Below are 26,809 nucleotides of genomic sequence, written 5' to 3'. Positions count from 1 at the left end.
TCGCATCATATGCCAACAATATGAGATTATTAATGATTTTGTTGTTTTTTGTTTTTCTTTATTTCTTGTTTGTAAAGTTTTTCTTTTATATATTTTATATACATACATATATCGATGGCTGAGTGGAAGATCGATATATCTCGGCAGCCAGCTCGAAAACGATCCATCTAAGAAATTTTGGTCAAGAATGCCCTACTTCAGAATTTTGTTGAAGTACGCCCTATCGCACCTGCCGATTCAAAAACGCCCTATCTCAGCACATTTTAAATGTATTTTCAGCTGAAATAGGGCGTTTTTGAACCGAATTCTGAGATAGGGCGTTCTTCAATCAAATTCTGAAGTAGGGTGTTCTTGCAAAAATTTCTGAGATACAGCGTTTTCGAACTGGCTGCCGAGATAGATCGATTTTCCACTCAGACATCGATATTAACTTCGAATTTATTTGGAATTAATTCTTCATTTGTTGTTCTCTCTTATTTAAATTTCAAAATGTATTCAATTTTGTATATAATTTTGTACTAATGCGTAAATGCATATGTGCACGCATACCATTCTTTTATTCCATCATTGAAGGTGTATTTCGGAAAAGATCTCTAAAAGGTAACTAGCTATTTCAAAATCACAAACATGTATGAAATTTCAAATTCAACTAAAACAGACAAAAATCATTATTGTACTTTGAGTTTTTTCGTTAAATTAGATATATCAGAAATCAAAAGTTGAAAGCAATTAAAAAAAAACAAGCTAAATGAAACAAAAACAAAAAAAATGACACGAATCGCAAGAAAAAATATTAAAGTTAAATTAAGCGAATACAACATTTGAAATTTTGCATACGATTATTTAAATAATTTTCGATCAAACAGTTCCAATTTCTATAATATTCCAATATAATATGCTTTGAAGCAATACTTAACTTTGAAATAATTTGCTTTTGTGTTTCTTAATTTTGTTGAATTTTTAGTTACATTTGTTTTTATGTTTGCTTTTATTTACACAAATTTGCAATTGTTTTTTTTTTATTTTTCACATTTTTAACTGCAATCCATGTAATTAAGCGATTTTCTTAAAGGCATTTTTTTCATATTTTGCATTGACGACACGAATCTAAATTATTGCCAGGTTGTCTTGTTAAAAGAAAAATGTTAAAACTGAAACGATTTTTGGATAACGAAGGCATTTTACGAAAAATAAAATAACGATACGGTGAGAAATCAATATAAAAATTAGAAATGAACTGAGAAGTGTTTCAGGTTATGGGACAGCGTTTACTTTGAGTGAAGCTAATCGGGAAGTATGTATGTACTTATGTACAGTATCGGTTATATCAATAGCACTCCATTTCCAAGTGAGATTGTTTGCCTCTTATGTTTATTAATTTATTTTTAAGAATTTTCTATTGAAACTTTGTAGAAAACTAAACAAAAAAAAAACGCAACAAATTTTCACCCACATGTTAAACTTTTTTCTCAAAAGTGTTGGAGTTTTTTTGAGTATACAGTTATATGGCACATTCAATTTTAGTGTAATAATGTGCCAGTTCTTTATCACATTTTCCACAATTTTCGTAACTTAAACCAACAGCCACAAATGTCAGGGCTAATAAGAAAGGTTTACCCATCTGCCTTTCATACCAAACGAGGGTTCCAATGGCAAGGCTCCTTTCAGAGCGATGCTCGTTTTTCAGGGATTCCATACGGGTTCCAATGGAAAATAAATAGAATTCACATCAAACAAATTTCTCAGAGGTGAAACGATGGGCCGAAAGTGGTCTATATATCAACTAAATAGTAGCGCTATTCTCGAAGTCTCACAGGAAAACGAGGTTCTGTCGTGCAATCCCTTTGGCTTGCAATTGTTTTGAAGAGAAACCAGCTGCCATTTTATTTCATTCTCTTCGAATCAAGTGTCTTCGATTACGGATGCCGTGGTTCGATTGGCAATTACTTCTTTTTGTCACCCAAAGGGTTGGGTGTTCGCATCGCTTGCTAGTATTGACACCAACTTTCCGAATACTAGTTTAGGTATTCTCATTAATATGTAAATATGTTACATTTAGCCAGATTAGAAGTGCCTTAAAACGATTGCTGTAGAAGCAATCGGAGTATGGAGGAGGAGACAACTATATCACATCTTGAAGGGCTCAAATACTTGCAGATCCTTCTCTGATGAGCTAGAAGATCTCAAGTTCATGGCATTTTAGAAAACTGACCTTAACCCGATTTCAAAGGGTTTTAATAAACCAAAGCCCGCAAGAGGTATCACAAAGGCCTCAGAAAGTGATCGAAACTGCTGCTTAATTATACGGTACATACAAAAATCGACTAGTTCTCCAAAGAGTATGAAAAAACATGTTTTAATATTTTTATATCACAATCAATGGTTTAATACTGACCCATAAAATGGAAATACGGAACCCAGTGTAAATAAATACGTGGGACCGTCTTCACAACCGATAGCTTTGTAAACTTTTTCTTCCCGATACCTTTTGAAAGCCTACATTTGTACGTATGTAGATTAGGGTGGTCCAGAAAAAAGTAAAGCCGGAATTTTAATGCTCTTACCCCCAGGATTGTTCTATACCGAAAAAATATACCCATATTTTTTATTTCCAAATCAAACAAGTAAGAAAGTCTAAGTTCGGGCGGAGCCGAACATTAAATACCCGGCGCAAGTATTAAATATGTTTTTTCACCTTTCCGAAACCTTCCGCTAGATGGTAAGCCGGGGTGTATCAATTTTGAGTAAATTAGCGTCCTTCAATTTCGAAATATTGAAGTTTCAAGCATTTCTGAAATTTACCGTTATATGAGAAGCGGCCGTTATTTTAGTCCGATTTCAATAATTTTCAACGTTTTGCTTACACGTGGCAAGCACAATAACCACACCGGGTTTGGTACAAATTGGTAGAACGGGGTCCGATATACATATATGTGATCATAAGTGGGCGGTGCCATGCCCATTTTCCAAAATTTTACCATAAACGTATTTCTTGGTAAGGAATTGTTGCAAGTATCAATTTTGAATAAATTAGCTTCAATATTTACTGATTTATCGAAGATTTTGTATTTCTCTAAATTACCGTTATATGGGATGTGGGCGTGGTTATTGACCGATTTTAAAAAGTTTCGGCGATTTTTTATGCTGTACCAGGGCCAACAACTGTGCCAAGTTTGGAAGAAATTAGTGCGGCGGTTACCGAGATATACACATGTAACCATAAGTGGGCGTGGCTACGCCCATTTTCCAAATATTTATAATATTCTTATTTTTCGTCGAAAAATGATTGTAAATATCAATTTTGAGCGAATAATCTCCAGTAGTTACTAAAATATCGCAGTTTTCGTATTTCTGAAAATTACCGTTATATGGGAAGTAGGCGTGGTTATTGAGCGATTTTAAAAATTTTCGGCCATTTAGTATGTTGTGCGAAGGCCAACAACTGTGCCAAGTTTGGAAGAAATTGGTGTAGCGGTTACCAAGATATACACATATAACCATAAGTGGGCGTGGCTACGCCCATTTTCCAAAAATTTATAATATTCTTATTTTTCGTCTAAAACTTATTATAAATATCAATTTTGAGTGAATTATCTTTAGTAGTTACTAAAATATCGCAGTTTTCGTATTTCTGGAAATTACCGTTATATGGGAAGTGGGCGTGGTTAAAGTCCGATTTCGCCCATTTTCAATACCAACCTACCTTGGATTAAGGGAAACCTACATACCAAATTTCGTTAAGATATCTCAATTTTTGCTCGAGTTATCGTGTACACGGACAGACGGACAGACGGACAGACGGACAGACGGACAGACGGACGGACAGACAGACATGGCTTAATCGATTTCTTTTTTCATCCTGATCATTTATGTATACATTTGTCTATATCTATCTCGATACGTTTTGGCTGTTACAAACAACCGTTATGTGAACAAAATTAATATACCCTTGTGCACAAGTGCGCTCGGGTATAAAAATATTTAGAGGTCGCTCAAAGCGCTCAAAATTTTCAATGTATTTTATATGGGGGAAAAAGCAACTTTTCGTAGAAATGCTATAGCATTCTTGAAAATCAATATTTTTCGATCGAAAAACTCTGCCCAGTAATACTACCCAATTGTTTATTTAACCATTTTTTAATACTGAAGATTTTATATTTATCCACCCATTGCATTTTCTGGCATTTTCTGCGGGTTTTTGGCGGACCTAATATATATAGTTACTATGAAAAAATAAACAATGGTTAAAAAAATAATTGGGTATTATTATTAAGAATCTCCTGAAGAGCAACAGAGTTCTCCGATCGAAAAGTATAGATTTTGAAGTTTTCTATACCATTTCTACGGAGAGTTGTTTTTCCCCATATAAAATACATGGAAAGCTTTGAGCGCTTTGAGCGACCTCTTAATATTTTTTGATTTCAAATAAAAAATAGGGGTGTTTTTCGGTATAGAACAATCCTAAAGGATGAGAGCAAAAAAATTCTGACTTTACTTTTTCCCCACATGCATTTTTGGACAACCCTAATCTAGACATACATACATATGTATGTACATGTATTTCGAAAATAGAAAAGCTACGAAATTAAAAAAAAAGATTTATTGTAATAATAGCAGTAAAGTTTTTCCATCAGACAAAAATCGATTGTTTTATATAAAGCGAAGTCTTATAACCTGAAACACTTACCTTCTAGCTTAAAACTTGCTAAAACTTTGAAATTTCATTATAAGTCATAAACTTCTTGAATTTCGCAGTATTTAACAATTCTTTCTAAAGACACTATTGGGGAGTTTACAAGGTGTCATAACGAGTCCTCTCATATAAAAAAAAAAAATTATAATAAATGTGACTGTAATGACACATTGTAACTACCCTATATGTATTTCGCGCTTTCTTCTTAATGTCACACATTAATATTAAGTAAAGCATTCAATGTAAATAATTTGTACTAAATTGCAATTAAAATTTCTATTAACTTCACCAGACAATCTCTATATAGTTAAACCACAAAAAAAAAAAATTAAAAAGAAACCGGAATTTATTTCAGAAATTTCAAAAGCAAGGCACAATTAAATTTCGTTTAATATTAAATAACAGCTATACACGAATGCACAGCGAATGTATAAGCTATTAATAAATAATACAAAAAAGCAACAGAATACCTCAACTCAATTTCTAAGCTTTGCTTCAATTCTTCTTTTGTTTATAAAACGCGCGTTTGATATAAATAACTAAAAATAATACTTTTCGAAAAAATTATTGCACAAATATGTTAGGTTACCTTCTCACTTAAGATTTAAAAAAGAAATTCACCTGAATACAATTTTGAAAGTTTTCTCGCAAGTTGCTCTTTGGTCCGTAATAAATCAGTTAATGTTTTGTATTTTACTTAATAATTTTGAGCTTTTAATTTTTTTATTTTTTAAGTCTGAAATTTAAATGCTTTTTTCAAAGGATCGTTTTATTAGTTTCGTAATTCAAGAATTATTTAAACATTCTGTCAAATAAAGTTCGCGACTGATCTTTATACACTAGGCTACAAAAAAACGTGTACACCTTGTTATAATATAAAACTCACAATTCTTTTCATGGAAATATTTTTGCATTAATTATTTCTGAAAATATGGTTCATTCTGTAATACAAACCATATTATTTAAAGTTTCATACTTTATATAAAGTTCACAAAAATTCAAAGACTTATAAAAATAAATTGTGTTTATTCGTTATATGGAAGCAAATGCGACAAAAAATTCGAAAGAATCAATAAAACTGCATACTCGAAAATTTTCTAGATATTCTGAATAAAAAGTTGAAAATTTTTATGAACATTTTTTGAATTTTTGTAACTTTATTAAAAGTGTGAAACTTTGACTTAAAAGGTTTAATGCAAAAATTTTTTCTTGAAAATTATTGCGAATATTATATTAGAACAAGGTGTACACTTTCATTTGTCACCTAGTGTAAGTAGTTGAATAGTTAATTACTCATACGATTCCTTTCAAATGGGATGATAAGTATTTCTTAGGGGAGGTAAAAATTTTTTGTTTTTGTTTCAATAGTGTTATTGAGTTTTGTACCACAATTTGTTTGGAAAAAAAAAATGGAAAAAGGACAGAGTCTAAACGATAGATGTTATAGCAGCTATTTTGAGGATCACCAAACCTGCTCACCAGACTTCAGCAGGGATCGAACCCACATCATCGCTGTGCAACGTCAGAAGTCAGCATACTGACATTTTGAACACTCCAAACTGAACCATAACTCTCGAAATAAATTTGCGTTAGGCTATTCATGATGCAATGACAAACCAAACTGAGCACTCTGACCAATTTGTGACCGCTAAATGGTTATCGGAAAATCTCTTCTCTAAAAAACGCCTTTTCTATGCATTATAAACTGCCACCAGTGGCTGTCCCCAAAGGGGGTCTTATCGCTCCTACTACGGACACTGGTTGTTGACGAACGCCTGTAAAAGCTAAATGGCAATGTACTTAACGTATATCGTCCGTGATACTGCAAAACGTTCTATGTCACTTATTATCTCTGATGCTTAATTGATCTTTTATCTATATCTGATCGCTTCTGGCAATCGTTCATCTTCATTAGCCAAAGATAGACAGTTTTGTCATTCGTTTATTAGGTTGTAACGATTTGCAGATGCATTCCGGTGCAAGTAAGAGACCATCTAAGTGTCAAGGGTACTAATAGACATAGACCCTTTTGCAGTATCACCGACGATATGGTCTTTCAGATGACCTTTGTACATAAATAGTCATCCACGTTTTTAGTTGGCATGAAAATGAAACTAAAATTAACTGAAGACTGGTGTGCTGAAAAGGGATTGCCAATAAACCTATTGAAGTTCACCATTGTTTTATTTACCAAAAGAAGGAAAGTCAACTTGACTAGACCCATCTTGGCAGGGACAGAAATTGAGTTCTCACAAGAGGCGAATGTTAAAACTTAGGAAATATCACAAAAGCTAACGTATTGGTCTTTAAACCCGTTTTTGCAAATGCAAGTAAGAGCGGATGCCACCTTGAGTGAGCAGCACCACTTGTTCTGCGTGGCCATCACAGAAGCTTGGCGCATCTGTCCAATGGATGCCCTTGGTGTCGTTGCACGCATTTTTCCCCTCTGTATTCTAATTCGTTTTACGGATGCCAAATATAGTCGGCATGAAAAGTGGAGATCTCCGGGATAATTTGGAGGTTATCAAGCCATGTCCCGCTATCAAGCTTATAGACATCATGATACCGTAATTTGACGTCCTGCAAAGTCAGAATACCTGAATGGGACCGTTATGAAGCGGCAATTTCTATGGCTCCCAAGTATGATATATCGGCAGAACGAAAATGTACCACGGGAATACTGGGGCAGGCGTACTTATACCAAGATTCCAGAAAAGTACTGTCAGAGGTTTTCGTAATTGAAGTCTGTGTGTACGAATTTCTTCGTAGAAGCACAAATGCGGCCGGAATATATATTATGTCGGAGAGTCAGGCAACGTTCTATATCTTAGACTCATTTAAAATGGCATTAAGGCCTTATGGACCACTGCAGAACTCATTTGAACAACCTGGGAGCCGACAGTACAGTAACACTGTTACTTAGGAGCTGGGAAGAATTTCAGATTGTTGTCCACTGGCGAAAGTCAAAGGGAATGAGACAACCAACGAGATTTATAACTCCTTTCAGGAGGAAGTCCGAAAGTCTCCTTGAACTTAGCTGGCAAGGTCGTACTGGCTACGATATGAATAAAATGGGGCTTTCTATACAGACGGACTGCAGGTTTTGTGGGCTGGTGAAGGCAAACACAGACTTTCGGGAACGATTATCTTCAACATCCAAAATGTGATACAAGGCACCTTAAAAATGTACTTAACTTCTTAATTAGCTTAAGGTTGAAGTTGTATTCAATTAGGGTTTAGCGCAGTAGATCTTTAGTATAGTACACACAGTGCCATTATCAAACTCAATTTCTACCTATTCTTTCGGTAAATCTTCGTTCACAGGCATAACTTCCAATATCTCTATTTTGGAAGACCTTAATGTCAAATGCCAACTCAATGGGCTAGCAATTACTCACGTTAAGAAAAAAGCAGTTTTAGTGAGAAGCCTGAAAAGTAATAATGAGTCCAGGGTGTGAGCATAAATCCAAATAAACATAAAACTTCCAAACGGCAAAACTCTTAGATAAATGTACATATATCCATTTTAGGTTAAAATTTTGATTAATAAAACGAAAAGTCCAAGAATTTATTTGACAGAACTTAAAAAATAAAACAAGTAAAAAACTTTTTAATTTGTTTTTGTGAAGTTCTAAAAGGCTGGTTAAGATTTATCGAAATTTCACTGTGTTTTCTTAGAACCAAAGTTATTATATTTTGTACATATGCATGTACGTTTAAAAATTAGTTAAGATTTGCACAAGTTAACCACACGAGTAAAAAATCGTTATCTTTTTATTTATTTTTTAACCGATCCTTACCACATTATTATGTACACAGCGGTATGTTTTGTCTTTATATAATTTATTTGTTTTTTAATATTTTTATATATATAGTTTTTTAATTATTTTATTTTGATTACTATTTAATTTGCCATAGGGTAAACGAAAACAAATAAATGAAAATATAAAAAATAATAATTACGAAAAGTTGAATCAAGAAGTAAAAGATGTCCTGAAGTTAGTCGGATAAAATGGATCTTTCTAATGGTTAAAAGTACTGCTTTGGTAAACATAGTAAATATGGTTGGATTGTGAAAGATCACCTGTAGTTTCAGAGCCTTATATGTAAACTTTCGTCCTATAACACGCGACTTTACATAAAATCGTCTGTATGGAAAACACTGTTGTTCCTACCCTATACAAGGCAAGCGAAGTAGTAATGAAATATCTACAATAATATTATAATAAAAAATATCACAAGCTTTTTCCTTCATACTACGGTATGTGTAGCCAAGGCCTATCTATGTACAGCGAGCCTTAATACAATAAATCGATAGCTTAGAGAGAAAGGTTGAGAAGTACGATTCACTGTTTAGTTCAGAACATTTTCAATTCGCTGCAATACGCATAAAAGGGAGAAAATCAAAATTAATTTGATTCGAACAAAGAGTGTTGCCAGAAAATTTTGAGGCTTATAGAAAAATTCTCCGAAAAAAAGAGCTCAAATATTTGTTTCATAGCCAAACAACATAGCTAAAAATATTTTCCTTCAAAAACAGCTAAATAAATTAAACACAAAACAAATAAGAACTTAAATATTTACATACATTGAATTGGAGTAGTAATTAAAATACCTTACAATTGTGACTAGTAAATATTATTAAAATTTTGGCTCAAATCTGCAAATCTATTCCTAAAATATAAAACTATCTTTGGTTTAGTTTAACAGTTTGCTTTCCATTTCCTTGGCCCAGTGAAGATATTACAATATTTAAGGGAAAACGTTCTGAACGAAACTAGGCGATTGATTATAACAAATAATTATTGAAGATGAAACCAGCGATTAGATTACATACTACATGATACCTCCGTGTGACGGTCAATTTTACACACCAATAAATCAACACATTCGCGAAACCATGGGCCAAATATAGGTAGACTGCGTTTTTTGTTTTTCCCTTTGACGTCAGGATTTTTTAAAATTTGAAATTTGCAAAATATGATTATTTAAAAAACTCAGTGCAATGGAGAAAAACCGTATGGGTATTAAATTAAAGAGAAAAATCTATAGAATTAAGGCAGATTAAATTTTTTGGTGCTTAAGATCAAATCCACGAATTTCGTACAATTTTATAAGCTTAGAAAATTAAATTAATTAAAAGCGAATTTTCGTCCTCGTAAACCAATGATTTTTTTTTTTTAAATCACCAGAATTTTCTCTTTCATTTGGTACCCATATTGTTATTCTTAATGGCACAAACGAAGCTTTCTAAGTTTCGTAAGTATATTGATGCTTCGTGTGTTTCGTGTTCACACGGTGTAATCGATATAAAAAAATGGGGTCAGGCATGCCAGAATACCAATTTTTTTACAGTTTGCTATTCATCAAAATGATAAAACTCTGTCCAAAAATGAGAAAATTGTAAAAAATTTTTTAGCCAAAATAGCTGACTCGATTAAAAGAAAAAAAGGCTAAAAATGTAGTTAATAGCTAAACGCAAATTTCTATAGCTAAACGTCGAAAATAATAGCTAAATCTAGCTACAAAATAACTCAACTGGCAACACTGGCGTTCAGCACATTTTTGTGGCGCTCTCAGCGAGACAGAGTGGAAAAGGAACGTATAAAATTACTAACAAAAAAATGTTCGGACACGAGCGGTGAATCCGCCTTTATATTTTGATGTAGGAGGCAAGAGAAATAAAAAAAAAATCGATAAGCCCAAAAGAGGCACAGAAAATTCGATAGGGCCGAAATAATTTATCAAAGGTGAGACCCGAAAAAAATATTCGTTTTCCAATCATTTTCGAATTGCTAGCCAAGCCCCATGATGCAATAATACAAGGTGGTATCAATTGTGACAGCTCGATTTGACACTGCCTTAGCTCAGTAGAACGAGAAGAAAAACGGGAAGAAATTAAGCCCCATTTGGGGGAAAAATATAAAATTTCACATTTTTTCCTTAACAAAATTTGCTTTTTTATAGTATATTCGTAATAAAATGAAATAAAATAAGATAAAATACCTTTTAAAGAAAAAAATGTGTATACTGAAAAAAAAAATAAATTTCAACCATATTATTAGGCAAAGAATTGTTAAAGAAGTAACACTGTCTCACCTAAGCCAGTCAATATGGCGGAATTAGAGCAAGAAGTTGCCAACTGATAACACCTGTATTATTGCATCATGGCCAAGCCCAATGTTTATTTGGTACTAGTACCATTATTTTCTAGACCAATTTCTGACCAAAATCACTATATAAATTCAATAATTAGTAAATAAATACTGGTTTATGAGTCATATAAACTGTAAACTATAATATTGGGCTATATACGATACTAAAAATAGGGGTATTCCATGCAAAAAGCCTCGAAATCACAATAACTTGAACAAGCTGTGAAAATTTTCGGCTGTGAGTTTATTAGTTTGAAACACCTTTGATGTAAGAATTTGAATTACATACATACATAATGTAAAGGCAACAACTGGAGGTACCTTAGAAATTAAATACCTAAAAATTGGAATATTCATTAGCTAGTCTGTCCTGTTCAACACATGGACGCATTCCCAAATCATTTATTCTCTGGAACTCATTTAAATAAACAGAGTTTCTTACAGCCCGACCACAATGAAAACCACGAGCTACAAACCACAGCTGTCAAATTATTTTAACACGTACTCTTATGTAGATAATTATTTTGGCAACGACCGGGCTACGCGACGGCTGTGGTTGTGGCCAGATCTATTTATATTTTTCTGGCGACAGATAAGGTTCTTCCTCTTCTTGTATGTCAAACTCATACAAATTTATGATGTCGCTACCGCGTTCAAAGAAATCATGTCGCCATCGACAAAGCGTTTAGATAATGAAGATGATAAATTGGAAGCTGTCGTCCGTAGCTCGTCGTTTTCAATGTGTTCAGAACTTTACTTTAAATTTGAGCGAAAATACTCTATAATTCCACCTTATTATAATTGGTCATTTATATGGATAATTGTTTCAATTGATGAATGCAACTGTGGCCACCATGTTTCGGTGATGCTCAGAGAGAGCTTCTACTCCGTGCACGTTTATACCAGCGATGGGCAGAGAGAGCTTTTACTCTGCACACGCCTATAGAAAATGTATAGGGATCTTAAAAGAGCTTTGCCCGCGGGCAAGGAAGTGCCCATCAGTGGTTTATACAAAATGTATAGAAAGCTTAAAAAAGCTTTGCCCGCGGAAGCCGTTTTGAGCATCAATTCCATGATCCAATGATCGGATCTAAACCAGATTAGTATGGGACCACCTCTGAGACACTACCTTTCCGATACAAAAAGAATTATTGACGTGACGTGACGGTTGACGTGGTCCAAAGTTATCCGGTAACATACATAAAAAAAAGAAAATACAAACAACAAAAAAAATTTTCCGACGAACTGATAACCTCCTCCTTTTTTGGAAGTCGGTTAAAAATACAGAGCCGGTTACGATACGAGAGAGTATTCTACTTTGTGTGCACCCATATAAAATCCTTAGAAAGTTTCTCCTGTGGTATATTATCTGCTTATGAGTCATGACTAGCTTTAAGTCAGTGACGATCAGAGAACTGTGTTCGTACATAAGTAGTTGTTAGACATGATCAAATTAAACAGACTTTTTTTAAGCTTTCCTTACATTTTATGTAGACGCGCAGAGAATAAAGCTCTCTCTGGGTGTAGCTTATTCACATAAACCACTAATGGCCAGAGAGAGCTTTTACCCAGTGATTTTTTTTATATCGGCAGCGCCGTCCAGAGTGAACTTTTACTCTATGCGTGCCCCTTAAAAGCTCTCTGTGCCCATTGCTGATATAAAATATATACAAATCTCAATATAAAAAAAGGTAACGCAGCCTTAAAAACGCTCTGCTGGCGCACCAGTGCAGCGTCTCATTTACCCATATAAAATCTGTATGTTTTGGTTGTGACTGGTTCGTGGATGTAGCATATCTTTTTAGCATATGATTGCAATGCTTTCATGGAGGGCTTAATAAAATCAAACGAGATGTATTGATATTAGATTTCATAACACTGTTGATTGGAGGTTTCTTCTGCGCCGAGTGTGGACAAAATCATTTTTTGTGTGTATTTTTCAGACAAGTTATGCTGCTTATAATAAGTATTTCAAAACGAATTATACTATTTCTTAATTAGCAAATTTTTTGCACTCATTGATTTATATTGGAAATTTTCGTTTTAATTTTTTTTTTTTGTTGTTTTTAATAAATTTTTAATATCTAGGAAAATATACTATTAGCAACATACATTTTTGAATTTTCTACTGTTTGTGGTACCAAAGAGAACTTTTCTGAAAGTGAAGCCTCAACGCTATTTGAAATAATTTAGCAATTACCTAACTCCATACGTTTATAGCGAATAAGAAGTCATACGAAACTCAGGCAAAATAAAAATCTTTCGAATGCGTCATAGAATTTTTAAATGTCCATTCAAAAGTGGAAAACATTCGCAAAACAAACTATATCACAAATATGCTGCTGTTGCCTATAATTTAATTATAAAAATGTTAAACCGTTATAGCGATTCAAGCACAGCTTGTGATATTCATTATTTTCATGCATTTTATAAATTTATTTTTCTTCGTATTATTTATGTTTAGTTTGAATTATATTTAATTTTATATATTACATATATGAAATAATTAAATTAAAGTTGGCAATTTTCACCAGTCTTATGAAATAAAAATATTGTTTTATTTTCTTGCGTTGAACACGTACACAGATACACAAAATCTTCACATTCCATAATTTTTAACTCTTAATAGCGCATGTTTTTCAAGAAAGTTAACAAAAAAAAATATATATATATATTTATATATAAATAGCAAAAACGAAACAAAACCAGCTTCAATTAAAACTAATTTTAGAAGTAAAGCCATTTATATACTTGCATATATCTATTTAATGCTAATAAGCGCTATTTTTCAAAGCTGCTTGACATTTGCGAATTTATTTCAGTTTGACATTTTGCATCCATTCCTCACATTTTCTGACTATTTAAATATTTTCTATCGTCTATTTTAGAAGCTAAACATTAAGCTTTTCTTTCTTTTGTGTTTCGATTCATTCATTTAACAGCGACACCTTTTTGATAAATTTATGATTTCCAGTTTCGTTTTCGATTAATTTATTGACAACATTTTATTACAACTATTACTCCTTATGTTTTTGCTAATGGATTTGTAGTAGAAACAAAAAATATTTTTAAGTTAACTGTTTTAGCGTTATATGCCGCTGTATCGTTAGAACTAAACACTACTGTATCTCGTCTCGATTTTTGTGTTGAACGTTTATAGGTGGACCATCTCGCGCACAATGGGAAGATGTGACCGGCTCAACACCATTGACATTCGTAAACGATTGTGTTTCATTTACCACAACCGTATCGGCTAGATTTTGGTTGATGGACTGCAGGAACATCTCCGAAGCTACTAAGATGGCCACCGAACTTTACAAGTACGTAGCGAATATTAAATTTTCATACACATCCACGCATTTAGGAGAATTATCCACACGATATCAACAAAGCTAGAAGAAATTTTGTAATTTTAATTAATAAGTTAAATGAATTACCTAAGGTTGAGTATCAATCCAAATGGTTATCAAAAGGGTTTATTTCTGAATACATGTAGGAGTGTTGCCACCTGCTTCAAAAGTTAAATTCCATTTGAATTAAGGGAATTAGGTTATTGAAATGGATAGGTAACACCATACGGGAGTCGGACGAAAGAGGTTTTAGCTTGAAAATATATTGAAGTGCGTCGCCTGTTTGTAGTCAAATTTAATTTAATTGAAATAATATTTGTGTCAAACGAAAGGTTTATGACATCGTATTTGTTATTTTATTACGAATTTGTTCTAATTACATTCCTTTTAAATAACTGGAATATTAAATTAACTTTAAAGTTTTAGGAATGTTTTATTTTCACTTATTTCTTGTTAAATATGTCGAATTTTTTCTCGTGGTCTGATACACATATTTCAGTTGCCTAATTCCTTTAATTGAATTGAATTAGATCTTTTAAAGAGGTGGCAACCCTTCTACGAGTATTTTAGAAGCAAGAGATTTTGAAAACCATTTCGATTCATACCTATATTGTATTACCTAATTCTTTAAACTTATTAAATTTTAATGGAATTTGTAACAGATGGCAACCCTTTTCAAAAAATAAAGCTTTAGTGCACATATATGTACAGGTAAAGCCCTGTAATTTGACGAACTATAAGTAAAAGCTACATGAACCCAAATTTTCAGATTTAAACTGGATTAACAGTGAAAGTATGAAAGCTATCTAAAAACAAATTGCAGTTTTGAATTCACCATCCTCAATTTCACTAAGAAACAAAATTCATATTAATCCCTCCATAATAAACGGATAAAACGGAAGCCTTCTAAAATTCTAGCGATTTCATATAAGAGTTCTTATCGGTGTCAAAACAATACGTTTCTTCAACTTGACGGTTCGCTATCTTTAATAGATTGCTCTACTTGTTGTCGAGTTATTGCAAAGTAATAATGAATTACATTTTTTCAAGAAGACATGTCTAATTAAAACCATCTTCCGTTTGCCGGAGATGGTGCATCATACAAAAAACCGTAAAAATATATTTCTCTAAATAATTATTTTTTTTTTATTTAGGGAGGTAATCCATGTGCCGTTTATGGCCAAGTTTGTAGTCTTCGCCAAGAAAGTGGAACCTTACGAAGCCCGCCTGCGAGTTTTCTGCATGACCGATGATCGCGAAGATAAGACACTCGAAAAGCAGGAAAGGTTTACAGAAGTTGCCAAGAGTCGTGACGTTGAAGTACTCGAAGGCAAACCACAATTTATTGAAATGGCTGGTAATTTAGTGCCAGTCACCAAATCTGGAGATCAATTGCAATTACAATTCAAAGCATTCCGTGAAAATCGTCTACCATTTACGGTACGTGTCAAGGACCAACACGCCGACATTGTGGGACGTACATTGTTTATGAAGGAGCCAAAAGTTGCAAAGGGCGAGCCACCGCAACATCCCATCTGTATTTTGAATATTGTATTACCCGACATTGTCATACCGGATACAACTACCGAGTTCAGCGATAAGATTACCACAACCTATCGGAGCTCGCTGTTTAGTTTGAGCAAACATCAGAACGATCATTACATCGGCGATATACGTATTGTGGATTTGTCCAATTTACTAGGCAAGGATTGGATACAATTAGCCTCTGAAATCGGTATTAGTACGGAAGAGATTGATGAGATCATAAATCAAAATACTGATAGTATTGCGCGGCAGGCCCAAAGCATGATACGACTTTTCAAGGATAAACCAAATTACGATATACACGCCTTAGAAGTAGCGCTCAAAAATATTGGACGTGATGATATTATGAAAAAGTGCAAAAGTGGGCGGCTTTCACACTCTCGCGACTTTGACGAAACCGACATTATGAAGAATTCGGAATCGGTGGAGGAACTCGTGCGACAAGAGAGTAAGTGGAATGAAAAACAGAATTTAAGGAGTATTTCAATAAAAGTTGCTTACACGATTTATATTTTTTTGTATATGTAGGTAAACGAATTCAACAGATCCATGACCATGAGGAAGTCAAATACTCGGCGGAGGAAAAGGAAGTGGAAGAATCTGAATCAGACGAAGAAATCACGAAGCGCACTGTAGCCGAACGACGAGAGAAGATCGTTAAAAGACTCTCCATCGAGCGGCAAATTCCAGCTTCATCGCAGAAAAAGGAAATTACACGCGAAATTTCCGAAATAAAACGTAAGAGCCTAATCGAGGACAAAAAGGCTATTCATGAGTCGGAAATTAATATGCAATTACCGACAGATAACATTGTTAAGTCCACTGTTGCTCCCGATCAAGTTATGAAAATGAAAATGGGTAAAATGGATACAGGGGAAATAAGTAAAAGTGATTTTGATAAGGAACTGACGCACAAATTAAAAACTTCTGGACGTAGCTCAGAAGAGGAAGATTCCACAACGGAATATAAGCAAATTCAGGATGATGAGAACTTAAAAATCGTACAAGATATTAGCGCTGTAGAGAAACCAAAGCACCTGCAAGAGTCGCCGATTACTTCGGAACAAGAAAAGGCAAAGCAAATGACTGAAGATTTTTTAAATGTAGAAAAGCAAACGCAACTTCCAGCAGATATTACCATCAGCGAGAAATTTGTTGAAGAAGTAAAGGAAAAAGAATTGAAAGTTGCGGAAACGGTAGAGAAATCGAGTCAGAAAATTGAGAAAATTATAACTGCTTTTGAGGGTGGAAAATATGAGGATGAACTGCAAAAGCTGCCGCCCACAGAGAGTAAAACATCCATAGTGAACCAGGAGAAGGGTAGCACAATTGAGGATAAAATTGCCGACTTCGAAGCTAGAGGTGTTACCTATGACATGATATCAGTGCTACCAAAAGATATAAAGAAACACGGTGAGATGCCAACAGACGATGTGTATCAGGCAGGCGAAGAGCCCACTAAATCGTTTGAGAAATCCATCACCGAAGACTTTCTAAGTATGGAGCAAAAATCTCAATTGCCTATCGCAACTGAAATAACTAAAAAAGCTATTACTGTCGATGAACCACTTCAGGAAACCACACGTCCAGTCGCTGAGAAAAGAACATCTCTGGCCGAAAGGGTGCCAGAGCCAAGAGCGCGACTCTCTACAGAAGTGCAGGCGGAGCCCGAAAGTGCCGAGGGAAAGAAGACTCCCGCAGAGCCAATACATAAAGTCACAGAAATCACAAAAGAATTCGAAAAAGTTATCGAAAAAGGTGGCGAAACCGTTACCACCGTTACCACCGCAACAAAGAAGCTGACGCATGAGTTCTTGAGCATGGAACAAAAGGCGCAGACGGAGGCGAAGAAAACAGTGAGTGAACTTGCAACTAGCACTGCGGAGGTAAGGGAAACGGCTGAAGAACTTTTTGAAACTACAACCGAATTGGAGGTGTCAGCGAAAGACGTCGAAATAGCAAAAATGCAAATGAAAGAAGTTACTAAAGATTTGGCTGCAGATCTTAAAGAAACTAAAAAAGGACTAGAAGTGGATTCGAAGACTGAGTTGCGGACAGGAGTTTTAGAAAGCGCACGCGAATTTGAGAGCGCCACAAAGACTGAAGTATTGAAGACCATAAAAGATTTGAAACAAACCGAGGATAAAGTAGAAAGTAAAATAGTATCTGACGTGTCTGAGACCACGAAAGACTTAAAAGAAGCTGCTAAAACTGTAGAGGTTGCGAAGAAAACGGCAACTGAAACTTTGAAGGAGACGACAGAGGTAACCAAGCAGGAAATAGACACACAAATTGAAAAAACTAAAAAAGTGTTAAGCAGTGTTGTGGATGTGACAAAAGAAACAACAGGCCTATCTAAAGCCGCGGCCGATGAAGTGAAAATCGATAAGACGGCTAAAGAAGAAAAAACTACAATTGAGACGATTCTTTCAACTCAGCAAGCACAAAAGTCAAGCGAAACGCTGCCTGCTGTTGAAACGAAAAAGCTAACAGCAGACTTCCTGACAATGGAACAACAAATGCAGTTGCCGACCTCCAAAGAACCAGCAGAAGAAGATCAGAAACATGAACTCTTAAAATCTGCCACTCATACTGTTATACCCTCAGTTTTGGGTGCTACTGTCGTTCCTGGCCTATCCTCTGGCTTGGAAGTTAGACAGCAACCAGCTACAGCCCCGGTGTTAGCAGACACTGAAACTACCGAGGTTAAGAGCGCGATGAGCGATCTGATTAAAACGACAAGCGTTATCATGGCTACCGTACCGAAACTCGGAACTGAGGAAGCCGTTAGGTCGTTGGAGGAAAGTCTTAAAGATATCAAAATGGACGTGAAAGCCTTGAGAGAAGAACCAGCAAAAACAGATACTAAGTCAGACACAACACTAATCGATTTCGAACCTGACATTGTAGTCGATGAGAAAACAACTACACTCAAGATGAGTTCAGCGGTGACGGATACAGTCAAAGAGGAGAGCATTAAACTTGTTGAATCAATTAAAAAGCTAGAAGAAGCAATAAAAGTAGTCGATAAGTCAAAAGAAGATGGCATTGAGGTAGCCGCGCCCATCAATGAGGCAGACAAGGTGACTGCAGTGGGCGTAAGAAAGTTAACTGAAGACTTTCTAACCATAGAACAGACCACCCAATTCACGACAAGCACAAAACCGACTAAAGAAACTATTGTAACGGATGCGTATGGTAAAACAACTACACTACCCGCACGCGAAGATACACAGCCAGTAGCGCAAATTGTTAGCAGCACTGGCTTGAGTGAAGAAATTAACAAGATTGTAACGGAGGCGGCAACAAAAATAGACACAATTAAATTGACCGATGACTTCTTGGCCGCAGAACAGCGAACTCAGTTACCAGTTGACCAGCAGCAAGCAACCCAAGCTACAATCGCCCACAAGACAACCGATGAGTTGGCTGCACCTGCACCTGTACAACCACGAAAGTCTATAACACTCACAGACGCTGAGTTTTGCAAGTCAGTTGAGGAGACGATTACAAAGAAGATGAGCGCGGGACAAATTGAAATAGGCGATGAGCTCAAAACGAAAGGTAATCTTTCGAATTTTAATACAATTAAGCGAATTATCAACTTTTAAGTGCTTTAATTGTTTTATTTATAATACAGCGAGCGACATTCCAGATTCACAGACCCCACCACCGACGCCAATCGAAATCAGAACTGATAGGCAAGACACAGTAGAAACATCGCCACGCAAAACTTCCGATGAGAAAAGTAAGTGAGCATTAGAGCTGTAAAAGTAACGAAAATTTGGATACCCGTATGTAATCGTTACTAATCCAATCAATATCCGTATCTTTCGAAAAGTTACTTTACTCGTTACTTTTGATACAAGCACTTTTACCTCACACGAATCATCGCAACGAAATTCTTAGCGTCAGAAAGTGTTCGTTCGTATATATGCGTGCATGTACGTAAATACACACGCAACACATTTTAGTATCGATACGAACAACAGTTTCGTTCCCGCATAATATGTTATGTTGTATTGATTCATGTTAGTGGTGCATATACGGCACATGCGAGTAACGAGATTATTATGTGAGTAACGATTCGGTACGGTACGATCAGGGGTTGTAGCCGTTACTCAGTAACGAATACATACGGTTTGCTACAGCTCTAGTGAGCATATTAGCTGTAATTGTATTTGAATTTGTATATGCATGAGTAATTTAATGTCCTTCTTTTTTATTCATTGACAGGCCATCTAACTGATACTGTGATTACTTTACATAAGACCACAGAATCGACATTCGAACGTGTTTCGGGAATTTCGAAAATCGGTAAGCGCTTAACGAGCTCCTATTAAGTACATATAATTATATTCTTGTAAGATTACTATCATGTTTTCGTTGCCTTTTAGCATTGTATCAAGTAAAGAAAAATTAAATATTCGACCACCATTTTATTTTTGGTTTGTATGGCATTATGTAGATTTGTTTTGTATTTATCGTAATCATCTTATAATTAAACGGATTTTTGTTATTGTATTTACAATTTAATTTACTTAGGCTTTTTGTATGCAAATTCCATTCATATTCTAATGTAATCAGTTATATATATTTTATTTTTCTCTGTGTATATGAAAAGAAAAAAAAAAAAAAAAACTACTCTGATTCAAAAATACCATGTAAAAATTAAAAATACTATAACCGGTTGCAATAAACAGAAGCTAATTGAATGAATTAGCGGCTGGTAGTACATATAATAGAAATTAGTTCGAATTCGAAAATTTATTTTCGAGTACGTTTATGAACTCTAATATGGACAAAACATAAAAATAAATTTATTTCTTAATATGTATTTGAAGTTATTTTATTTTTTAAAAATACGAATGTATTTAAAAGAATACGGGATTTTTTTTTTACCACTTAACACACACATATAGTCTTTAGAAGACAGATAGAATTCGTTATATGTATGTATGTATGTATGTAGTATGTAAATACTACTTACAGAGGAAAAACTGCGTGGCTCTAAGCTTATACATAGATCTGCCAAACCAGACAAAATTTATTAAATTATTAAAGTAGAAATTACGACCGATACTTCATACTGAGAAAGCTTTAGGTGCTGTTAAAAATTAAACTCGTTAAATTAAAGAAGTGTTAGTACCGGCAAATAGCCGGCGCACGTATTAAATATAGTTTGTCCACGTTTCTGAAAACTACCATTACAGGTTAATCAGGGGTGGTTTAGCCCCTTGTTAAAGCATTTTCAATAATATCTTCTGTTAGACTTAATGAAATATACGTAAGTATGTAGTCATAAGTGGTCGGTGCCACGACCGTGTTCCAAAATTCCCTGATGATCTTAGTTTTTTAGAGATTGCTGTGAGCATTAAATTTTAGTAAATTAGCGTCCATAAATTTCGAAATATCGAACTTTCCGAATTTCCGAAATACACGGTTACGTGAAAAATTTGCGTAATTTTAGTCCAAGTTAGTTACCGCAATACACATACGAGGTCATTTTCCAATTTTTTTTTACATCGTTTTCCCTCAATATATTGTAAATATCAATTTTGAGTGCATAAGCTTCAGAAGTTACTGATTTATCGCATAAGTGCGCGCGGGTATAATAAATGGGATACGTGAACAACGTGGCGTATGAGTAACTAAAACTTTACGTGTTGCCTGCATTTACTTGGTGATTTTAAGGAATAGTGATGTATGTATTTTAAATTTTTATATACTAAAAACCAAATTTCCAAGATTTTGCACTGAAGTGACAAACAAAAAAACAAAAACAACGTGAATCAGCTGTTTCTCAAATTCTGGGCACGAAATGTGGTTGTTTGCGTTCCCGTACTTCTGGACTATGTTCCACTTTTGAGAGCAAACTTTTCGCTTATTCTCTAATTAACGGATCCGGTCCGGATTGTTAGGGAAAGAATCTACTATGTAGTTATATGATTGGTGGAAACATGGTGACAGTGGTAATTTCAAGGAAGTCTTTATTGATCCTGCAACACATGTATGCAACATTATCAGACTGATTCCACTTAATTTCCGATTCGCGAATTTATGTTTACTTTTCTTTCTATAAAAGATTCTGTTACGAATTCCGTTTAAAGGTAAACATCCGTTACTGAGATATCTTATAATTTTATTTGGATTACAAGTAAAGAAAAATTTTTCGGTAAAACTAGTTCAAGTTAAGGGATTTTCCTGTCTTTTCATAACACTGCAGCGAAAATCTCAAGTTTTGAAATGATACAAAAAAAAAAACGCAGAAATACGTAAAATTAACTTTGAGTTTTGGATTACGAATCTGTATTCTGTTTTTATAGATCAGGCCATTTTCCCAAAACTTTTTGCATTTCTATGAAAATTAAAGTAAAACTTTACCAGGGAAAGAGTGAAAAAATAAGAGATTTTTTGTAAATTTGTTTCATTAGTATAAAAGCCTGTTCCTTCACAAAAAAGTAGTGAGTGGTCAAAGGAAAATGCCTAATTATTTTTCTTAATAACATATGAGCAGGAAAAAACGTTATGAGCAGGAAAAAACGTTACTCGTACGCTATGTAGTATGTACATGGATATGCTCCGGCATCCTCCTGCACGGCGTATGAGTAACATATGAGACATTAGGGGTGTTCTGCAACCCTTTTATTACCGGCTGATCGATCTGCAAATATTATCCTGATAATGGTTGACTTTCAGAGACTCAGTGGATAAAAATACAGCCTTAACTAAATAATAATTTTGTTCTTAGATTTTTACAAGTTCTACCTCTCCTTGCTACCCTGAACAGGGCCTCGTCTCATGGATGACACCTCAATATACCTTCCGTAACGCTCTGGCAAAAAATATGCCATAACTAAATAATAGGAAAATGTCACTGGCTCTCCTACTAAGTATTACTAATACGCCATATCGTACTCGTACATGGCGTATGAGTAACATTTTCCATGTTAAAATTTACATTATTTTTTATTTGGTAGGGATAAAGATTTATAGATTGAAAGCATAGTAGGAAGAAAAAGAAGTCAGGGAATATTAATTCAGTATATCAACATAGTTCACAGAAGTAATGAAGAATTGCTGTTTTGTAGTCTATTCAGTTCCACCTTTAGCGTTAACGAAAAACATTCTGGACGAGGTTAGATAGGTATGCTTAGGTACCAAAGGGCTGTGAGGTCTACGCGACACTGGTCGTATCAGTTTGGTCACAAAGAGTTTCTCGCATCGTGCTGGTCGAAGATATTGCAACCCAGAATTTTATTTCTCCATGGAGTGATATGATCGTACTTTCTGATACCATAGACTTAGCGTATGACGTTATTCAATGCCACCTCCATTTTATGTGCTGACGCTGAGTTAAGTTTACTGTATGATATAATTCGGAATATGTATGTTCACTGGTGTAAAATAAGCTGAATGGCTAGCTTAAGTCTCGTTTCTAAAGCCGTTTTGCAGGGGAAAATTCGTAAGCTTTCAATTTATGACTACTTAATAAAGATTTAGCCAGGATTAGACTGAAAAAAGACGAAATAAGTAACTGTTAATAAGTAGTTAAACGAAACTCAGTCCACTGGTATAACTGAACAACGGCACAAAACGAAAAATGTCACCATAAGTGTATGACAGTTGTAAGGGTTGCCTACTTCGATTTTCTGACAAAGGGCACAATTGCGTCCCTGGTCGGACTGGTAACAAGTCCTATATGTCAATTTTCCATACAAAAATATGGTTATTTATCAACCTAATCCGATATATAACTCAAAAAATTGTAATTTTGAATTGTGGCGTTATTGATATGTGTGGGTTATAAAAAGTCGCTCATATTTGAATAAACAGCAAATTAAGTTGAAGTAAAAAAACACACAATTTGTATTTTGCAAGTTTCGAAATGAAATGCTATATATTTACAACAAATATTGGTTTTAATGAAAAAGGGCATCAAAAAATGATACAAAAGTACGCAATAGCCAAAACTTTATAAACAATTTTGTAGCAAATAAAAGGTAAAATGAATAATTATGAAAATATGTTGCCGCACCACTGGGTTTAGGCAATTTACCAGATTTTGTGCCTAAAGGTCTGCTACACCAACACACACAGATGTGCCGAAAGCTGCATTTGTGAAGAAGTCGTGTACACTTCTCAAATGCAACATTCCAGAACGTAATGCAGGAATAAGTAACCAAGTTTGAGGTACCCAAAACCATATTCAACTTATTCGATTCGCTTGATGCATCACCCTTAAAAACTTTTCGGAAGTTTTCCTAAAGCCCAACTTCCTCAGTGCAAAGCATAAACTAAGACTTCAAGCCTCTTTAAGTGCGTGCTTTTTAGCTTCAAGGCTTAAAGATTAAATATGATTAGCAAAACAGGAAGTCGCTACTGTACTTTAAAACTCGAAACTGTATTATTATACTTAATCATTGCATTTCGAAATTTCAATTTCTAAAAATTACTTAGGTGATTTAGAAAAGAAATTAATTTGATTAGGTGTCTAACCTAAAACGATTGGTAGTACCTACATATATCATGGCAGTACCCTGCAATATAAAGTAGAAATAAAAATGATAGTATGAGCAAGAATGCTCTCAGCCATCAATGCATAACTAATTTGAACTAATGAACTAAAAATGTTCCTTACCATGGTTTCTATATCGATTTGTTGAGAACTTATTTAGGAATTCTTCGATTATTGTACATTGCCTTGTTTGAAATTTTGCATTGTCAAGGCTGTGAGGGCGTAGACACACAACTCGGTCAAAAAATGTAGACCATGGTATTTTGTTTCTATGAAAGACGAAAAGCGAAAACGTTAATTCATTTATATATGTAGATAAATCAACCTATAAAAGGTGCAGCTATACATACATACATACATATAGGTCGTAAGTGCAAATATCTTGTATGTAGGTATACACATATAAAGAACTCTGCTACCCCCTGTGGGGAAACGCACTAGTGCCGAACTAATTCGGTACCAGAGAATTTGGAACCATGACTAATGTGCAAGTAATTCTCTTTGCATCCTAACCAGCCCTAAAATAGACAGATGTGTTCCAGTTCGATATGCATAGTTCCGAACCAGTTCGCAAGTCGACAGACGAAAAAATGATTTTTTTCAAACAGAATCTCTTTGTTTTTTCCATGGTAGCGATTTTAAATTATTTTCAAAAAAGTGTCTGTTTCAATTTGAAATCAAATTGGTTTGAATGAATGTAATTCAAACTGAGCACACTGAACAGAAAATACGTTTACACCACTGTGGCTGTAGCTGAGTGCGCAGAGGTGCTTTCTGCTATTGATTAGATTCAAGAAGATTCCAAGATGTTCAAATGTTTATAGAATTTTTCTTTCGTATTACCAAATTATGAAAAAGTATCCATGAAGTTTAGAATGAAATATTAAATTGCGTATCACTGAAAAGAAAAGGTTACAAATAAAGTTGGTATAGTGCTTATTATAACTTTACGACACTCATATATTGACAAGATTTGACTATTTATTTTATTATTTTTTATTTTGAATGATTTGTTTATAAAATATAGTTTATTCTTTAACAAAAGCCGTATAGATCTAAGTTTCAATCCTTGAACTAAAAAAAATCAACAAACTTTCGTAAAAATTTTGAGCTTTTTAATTTGATTTCTAAGGAATATTTTGAGTATGAAGTTTTGTAGCGCATTCAATTTTCGTATAATAAAGTGCAAGTTTGAAGTAGCTGGAACTTACGGTTGATTTTTGGAACTTTTTTTTGAAGGTGTTGTTCATTTTCTCCATATAAAAAAATTGTCGAACATACTTCGTATGAAAAAAAGCCTGAAAATAGTAAAAAAAAAAATCCAAAATCCAACGGCAATTCCCAACCACTTCAAACGTGCACTTTGTTATACTAAAATTGAATGGGCTACAAAACTGCATACTCAGAATATTAAAAACAAAAATCGAATTAAAAAACTCGATATTTTTAAGAAACTTTAAAAGTTAAAGAATAAACTATACTTTTATAAAAAAATAATTGAAATCAAAACATAATAAAATAAACAGTAAAATCTTATGAATACGCGTGAGTCGTATAGTTATGGAATGCTCTATAGTTCGGTCTTTTAGAAAACGATGCATTTCTAATTGTTCTAGCTTTTTGAATCAAAATAAATTTCTTTTAGAAAAAGTGAACATACCAACGACTTTTCACCCTTAGCTAGCGATATGTAGTTTTAGAAAGTAAAATAAAATAGGTTTTTAAAAGTACCACATTTCGCTGCTTTTGAACTGGTTTTTGGCGATACAGATCTAGTACGGAACTAGAAATTTGGTACATTTAGAGTTCAGTGTTTTCCTGCAGGGCAAATATACTTTTGGCTATGTACTTATACATACATACATACATACATACATACATATAGGAGGCGTTAATCTTTTGAGCTACTAATCGGCAATGAACAGCAATGAAAGCGCGTAGACATAGGCAGCAGTAAACGCATTCGTGTAAATAAGGTAACTCAATGCAGCCAAACATGCATACATACATACGTACACAGTAACTAGAACATGCATACAGAGTACATAGAAGCCAGCTAGTTGAGCACTGCGTCTACAAGGTCTTGAACTGAGGGGTGCTTGCGCAGCAATTCTTTCGCTAGTGGCGCAAGTGACACCCGACCGGCAGCACACCTACATACATACATACGAGTAACTAATTTAATTTAAACACACTTTTTGGTGTAAATATTTCACTTTCTTGTTAAATGCAATTGACAAGTCGTTTACAGTAAGGCTTTCGATTTTCGCGTGAACGTTTCTCACTTGCTGCGTTAGCGGTACGTTGTTGTCAAAATTTACATAAGAACATAAAAATACTTCTAACACATCGCATATATTTTAAACAAAAACAAACCAACAAAAAAATTACAACTTCTGACAAAACACCCAAAATAATTTTGAGTTATTTCCAATGTAGTTTTCATTTTAAAACCAAAGAGTTCGTATTCAATGTTTTAATATTTATTAAAAAAAAATAATTAGTACAGCGTTATTTGTTGAATTGTAGTTTTTACAATTTGTACTTT

At 34.3% G+C, this 26,809-nt stretch overlaps 1 protein-coding gene across 1 annotated transcript; it reads left to right on the top strand.

Annotated features, from left to right (window-relative positions):
• The first annotated feature begins 14,012 nt into the window (after positions 1 to 14,012).
• On the top strand, positions 14,013 to 20,175 carry LOC118753717 (ankyrin-2-like). Its single transcript, XM_036488584.1, has 6 exons — positions 14,013 to 14,168; positions 15,353 to 16,191; positions 16,272 to 19,307; positions 19,384 to 19,491; positions 19,980 to 20,060; positions 20,141 to 20,175. The coding sequence occupies exons 1-6, from the start codon at positions 14,116 to 14,118 to the stop codon at positions 20,164 to 20,166; spliced, it is 4,143 nt and encodes a 1,380-aa protein (XP_036344477.1). The 5' UTR covers positions 14,013 to 14,115; the 3' UTR covers positions 20,167 to 20,175.
• The last annotated feature ends 6,634 nt before the right edge of the window (positions 20,176 to 26,809 follow it).

This window comes from Rhagoletis pomonella, unplaced genomic scaffold (assembly GCF_013731165.1).
Source record: "Rhagoletis pomonella isolate Grant_MI unplaced genomic scaffold, Rhpom_1.0 Rhpom_scaffold_02781, whole genome shotgun sequence".
NCBI lineage: Eukaryota > Metazoa > Arthropoda > Insecta > Diptera > Tephritidae > Rhagoletis > Rhagoletis pomonella.
This window is presented reverse-complemented; position numbering and strand designations above follow the sequence as displayed.

Excerpts from the sequence above, each read along its gene's own strand:
- LOC118753717 (XM_036488584.1), top strand. The coding sequence starts at position 14,116 with ATGGACTGCAGGAACATCTCCGAAGCTACTAAGATGGCCACCGAACTT. Across the intron at positions 19,492-19,979 it reads CAAAACTTCCGATGAGAAAA|GCCATCTAACTGATACTGTG; the intron begins GTAAGTGAGCAT and ends ATTCATTGACAG. Across the intron at positions 20,061-20,140 it reads TTCGGGAATTTCGAAAATCG|CATTGTATCAAGTAAAGAAA; the intron begins GTAAGCGCTTAA and ends GTTGCCTTTTAG.